Below are 6000 nucleotides of genomic sequence, written 5' to 3' on the forward strand. Positions count from 1 at the left end.
AACTTATGAAAAGAGAGAGAAGGGGCATAGGACCAGTAGAGAGATAAGAGGACACAGTACCAAGTCTACAACAGCTTGAGTCACGTGATGCACAGTCCAGGTGTTTGTTTAAGCCTTCAGTCTCAGATACTACAGTTACACAGCACTTCTGAACACAAACACCTGTTCCCTCACCCGTCTCAGCCCTCACACACCCCACCGAGCATGGGAACTAAAGCGCCTAAGGGACTAGGTCCCCTGTGGTCGATACAGCATGTTCTTTCTAAAAAAAAATTACAGGAATGCTAAAGTGCATGGTCGGAGGGAACAAGGGACTCCAGTCTGGCGGTGACCTTTCCTGGACGAGCTAGGGTCAGAGCTGGTCAGGGTTGGCTAGTGAAGCAGACAGGTTTGCGTCTGATCACACACTGTACAAATCAGTGTGTGTGTGTCAGAGAGAGAAAGAAAGACAGTGTGTGATGTGTTTCATATAGGAGTTGTAACTGTAGCTTGGTGACCAAAACCTAGTGAGATCAGTAGAAGATAGACGGATATTATAGGAGTGCATGGAGGACTACACACCAGCATTGGCAAGCAAGAAGTGTAGTGAGCTGGGTGTTGGGGTGGGCTACGTGGTGGGCTACGTGTTGGGGTAGACTGGGCTGGGTGTTGGGTTTGGATGGGTGGTGGGCTAGATGGTGAGGTGGGCTGGGTGTTCAGGTGAGCAGGGTGTTCAGGTCTAAGGACACAGTATTCTTCTTGATACTGTAACTCTACTCACCTGAGCAACTTAAGACAGATGGGAACCAGCACTGCCTGACCTGGTTGTCACAAATGCCCAGAGAGGGAGGTGGGGTCTACACTTGTTACCCCCCTTCTACCGCACGCACCTCCTCCTTAGGTTTAGAAACTCTGCACCTTGGTGACTCTTAGGGTGCTTTCACACCTGGCATGTTTGATCCGTTTCAATCGGACCATGGTCCGTTTTCTCTGAAAGTCAGGTTTGTTTGAATAGGTGAGAACACATATTCGAACTCTGGTACGGACCAAACAACCGAACCATGGTCCCCCTAAAAAGACGGGACTCGGTCCGGTTCCAAGTGAACCATGGTTCGGTTCGCTTTAGGTCCGAACGTAATCTGACATATTATTGACCTATTCCAGGAAGCAAACCAAAATATAGTGCATTGTGGTTTGAAAAAGGATGTTGACATTTGACAGAGACAGCCGTGCCACTCATTAGTAGCAAAATTAGTTGAAGGAAAACGTGGGGAACTGATTAAGTGAAAGCTCTTCCGCAAATATGGGCCTTAGATCATATTGCAGAGATACCTGTGGAGACACATAAGAATAGCGAGGTATTTACATTATTTAGTGATATAGGTTTACTGAAATAAAGGGTTATTATTGCACAGTGGACCAATGTCGTTTGAAAGTTGAAAAACGTAGGCAGCAATACATAAAAGTGTGTGATATTCTATGGAAAAGTGGTAGCTCGTCAGACGAAAACAAATTATTCCCATGGTTTGAGAGTATATAATCCTAAGTAAAAGACCAACGAGCAACCCAAAAAACGTGGTCATAACAATTAAAGATAGTATTGCAATCTCTATACGCTGCTGTTGCTCCATTGTTGTTCGTGACAAGGAAGTGATTTTCCCTCAATAATTTTCTGTCCAATAGATTAACAACCTGTATGACCGCGTGTCATTGTTTTTTACAAAGGTCATTGTATTTTTTACAAACGTTTGTTCGCTTAAAACCGGACCGTGTGAACACTTACCGGACCTAATGAAAAATGCAACAAAGTAGCAACTCATCCACTGATTCGAACCAAGCAAACGGACTAATAGGTGTGAAAGCACCCTGAGCTGCTGCTGTTGTACCAATCCAGACCACTCTTCAAGGCTGAAGCTTTTGGAGAGATAGTTACAGAGTGACAGAGACTCTGGAAAACCTGTGTTCACACTCTCTCTTTCCTATCTACATCCCAAATAGTTTTTGTACACCCTCATACAATAAGACTCCAGTGTGTATGTTAAATCAAGGTACTCATTCTGCCGTGTTTTTTCAAGAGTTTTTCAAGAGTCAAGTCGGAAACTTGACAACACTGTGCTCCCTTGCATTGTTGTCAAGACCATAATGACGATGAATGTTACCCCTTGCTCCCTCCCAATGCCTGATGAGTGTAACAGCCCATCTCTAAATATAGTTCATAATAATTAAATCAACAACTCAGGGTACATATGAAATGACCAACAACTTTAGAGAATGGATGAAGTCACCACCTCACAGCAATGCAGGCCATGTATGGGGGTAAGTTAATGAGTAAACATTTCTCAGTGACTCAAATTAAATATAACACTATGAAGTCACGTTGTAAATATCCATTTCCATAACATTTATGCACTGGTGAGCTCTCAAGCATGAGATGAGAAACCAATTGTGTAATGTAGAGGATATTAGGTAATGAAGAAAGCAAGGAAACACAGATTCTATTGTACACCTCCTAAGAAACTGTTTTCAGAAACATCAACAGATGCCAGAGTAATGGGTCAACACATCGTGTGTGTGTGTGTGTGTGTATCTGTGTGTATGCATCTGTGTGTCGAAGGTTTGGGGGGAAATAATGACAGGTAAACCAAAAAGATAGATCACCGCTCAAGGAGGAACATTATTATGTTGTATGTGGCTGACAGTGAAGATGTCCGAACACAATGGGTGCGCAGTAAAGTAGTAAGGTTGTCAGTCTGTTAAGACTCAACCGAAGCCACTGGAAAGAGCTCTGTAACGGTTCAACGACATTTAAGTAACCTCGAATAAGTCAGATATCCCTCACCACTAACATAATCAACCTAAATAATCACCTTGAAGCTGCGCTGACAGCGATTCTTGGTGCTGTTGGTACTTCAGTGCCATCGCCTCCGTCCTCTTCAACTGTTTGTGCATTTCGTATGACACCATCGCCCCGTAGATGATCCCGAAGACCACAGTCACCAGCAATAGAGACTGGAAGATTTTCCGTTGCCTCCGAGAACACACTCCGTTACCCATTCCCCCTCCTTGCCGCCTGCGTAGTAGGCAAGCCCCGTCACCTCGGCAGAAACTTCGGGTAAACTTTCTTGGTAGGTCCAAATTAGGTCAAGTTACGCTTTACACTCGTGGCATTATTGCACACACATATCAAACGCAATGATCACCTACCAAGTGTAGGAACATGTTTGGTGAAGATTAGGCATTTTAGTGCATGTAAAACACATCAACGAACTCCTTTTGCTACTTCAAAAACTATGCTCAGATTTTCGCCTGACCGCACACACGTAGCCCAACTGTTGAGTGGTCGAATTGCACGAGTTTCTCCTGGTCTTTAAGTTTGAGATTTCAAGTGCACGGCTTTGTACAACTGTACCAAAAGAAATGAACGAGATGACGGTCAATGCCTATATTGCACCTTTAATTTTAGTTACGTGTCACCTCATAAATAGCTGCCATCCAACGCATCCAACAGCAGTCATGAAGGAAGTCCCTCCTTTCTCCAAAATCCCAAATTAACCTAAAACCGCCCTCATCCGTATGGGTCTCCCCAATTGGTCAATCCAGTTTTCGCTCAGATCCTTTGGAATGTGAGGCGGGGCATGTCGAAATCAGCGCATTACCCAAGGCATGACCCTCTCTTGGAAGCATACACACAGGCACACCCTTCTGTTCACCAAACATTCACTGAAGTTGACAGAGTAAGTTTTACAGTCAGGACTAAACATCTCCCGTCCAAATGTATATTTACATATATACAGTTTTGGGAAAGTTCACTCTCTACATGAACTAGTTCAGTTCATAGTTCACAAATTTTAAAATGAACTAGTTCAGTTCATAGTTCATAATTCAAAGTTTTGAACTTCACAGCTCCAAAAAATGAACTAGTTCAGTTCTTTTTTTGTTGCGAGCTATAATTTCCACAGCCCATATAGAACCACAGACGGCAATTATTTTATTAGTTTAACGCTGAAACTATGTGTCAGATTTCATCTTCATATCCAATTTTTGTCCTTTTCCAACCAGGATTTACATTCGCATTGAAGGGACAGCTTTCCCCCATTTGTTCTATCTGTATGCAATACTGCTCCCGGCCTCTTTGCATTTTGTCATTTAGCAGACGCTCTTATCCAGAGCGACTTGAAGTAAGTACAGGGACATTCAAGGCAAGTAGGATGAAGTGCCTTGGCCAAGGGACACAACGTCATTTGGCTTGGCGGGGAATCGATCCAGCAACCTTCTGATTACTAGTCCGACTCCCTCACCGTTCAGCCATCTGACTCCTGGCCTCTACGCAACTTCGGCCCCCTCACACTTGCCGGGCATAGACAGTGGGGAAAGCACACGCAGCGATTAACTGGTTACAATAGTATGAACAGAGGAACAGAGCCTGTTTAGACATTCTCTGGTATGAACCTGCAGAGCCGGAGAGCCCGGAGGCCCCGGAGAGCCGGAGTTTCAGGACCGCAGTTTCAGGACCGCAGTTCTAGGACCCTGACAGCGCCACCTAGCGAATTGAAAGGCAGTATCACTAGATCGCAACAAGATATTTGAATGCTTTGCGAGGCACAAGGAAAACTCATGTAATGATGTTGGATGACACAATTATATAGAAAGGTATAATATTTGAAAATATGTTCTTATAATATAAAAAGGTATAATATTGAAGACATGTTCGAATAATAAACATTGGATAATTAAAGAAATTAAAATCACATACAATGTGAAAAAAATTGAATATTTCTTAGATGTCAAGATCCAGTTTGGATCTTGATCTTTGATCAATTTGATCAAATTAAGTAAGCAAATGAAGGAAGATAAAATAGACTAAAGAAAAGGTGGAAAATATATAAATGTGAGAAAACGAAGTAGGCCTAAGCAAATTGAGGAAGCTAAAATAGCCTAAAGAAAAGGTGGAAAATATATAAATGTGGACAGATGTGTGATGTCTGGAGTGACCTTAAAGGTTTTCTGGGACTACAGAGAACCAATGTACACCCTGCAACATGAGCCTTAAGGATTGTGGCACCTTTGCAGATACTCTGAAATCTAGAGGGCTTAACTACACCAAATAGCCAAAGTCAACAAAGCATTTTGTACTGATAACATCAGTAATAACAAGCTCCTGGAGACCTGCTACAAACAACTGGCCCTGTCTTCTGTGAACTGTGTGAACAAACAGTTCCAGCTCTTTGGAAGACCTCTGCCATCTGCCTTGTTCCCAAGAAGAGCAGACCCAGGCTTCCCAATTAATTCCAACGTTAATTCCAACGTCTTACATCAGTGGTGATGAAGTGTTTTGAATGTCTGATACTTTTGTAACTACAAGAGACAATCCAGAACCTGGCAGATCAACTCCAGTTTGCCTACATGAAGTGTAGAAATCTCGATGATGCTGCCCTTACCTTCCTGCATCATGCACTCCCATCTGGAAAAACTAAAAGCAAATGCTGGGCTTGTGTTTGTGGAATATCTGTAGTGCCTTTAACAGAATGTAACCACATCTGTTGGGAATACAACCACTAAACATGAGTAAATCCTTTATTCAAACTGCTAAATTCCACACACACAGGGTTCTGTAAAAATACTTATGCAATGTACGTATTCAGTGATTCGTTTCATCATTTTATTTTATGCTCTATTATACATAAGTATCAACGTTATCTGAGGAAATACAAGTTTAACTCTAATCTGTTATACTTTAATTTATTTAATGTCATCATCACAAAAAAAACATTTTCTTTGAGTAATATGGGATGGTGGTGCTGCAGAGGATCCACCGCTTCCTTCTCTGCTGCTGGTGGTGAACGTCTATGGTGGATGGGCTGCATGAGGATGCTTCCTTTGGTGTGGATGGGCATGCTAGATTATGTTTTGTATTGGACATGACTCAAAACATTGATCACATCAGTGGATCAGATCGTCTTTCATATTCCTGTAAATACTGCACATGCCTGTGTGCATGCTACATTTTGGATGTGTCTGACA

At 42.6% G+C, this 6000-nt stretch overlaps 1 protein-coding gene across 6 annotated transcripts in view; it reads right to left on the reverse strand.

Moving 5' to 3' along the window:
- golim4a (golgi integral membrane protein 4a) overlaps positions 1–3519 on the reverse strand; it is a 41979-nt gene extending 38460 nt beyond the window's left edge. For all 6 annotated transcript variants that reach the window (XM_047035512.1, XM_047035510.1, XM_047035511.1 and 3 more), the window contains exon 1: positions 2847–3519. In XM_047035512.1, coding sequence (XP_046891468.1) covers positions 2847–3033 — 187 coding nt within the window. In that variant the 5' untranslated portion in view covers positions 3034–3519. The remainder of the gene's footprint in view (positions 1–2846) is intronic.
- Positions 3520–6000: the final 2481 nt, after the last annotated feature.

The sequence above is a fragment of the Hypomesus transpacificus genome, chromosome 15 (assembly GCF_021917145.1).
Source record: "Hypomesus transpacificus isolate Combined female chromosome 15, fHypTra1, whole genome shotgun sequence".
In the NCBI taxonomy this organism is placed as follows: domain Eukaryota; kingdom Metazoa; phylum Chordata; class Actinopteri; order Osmeriformes; family Osmeridae; genus Hypomesus; species Hypomesus transpacificus.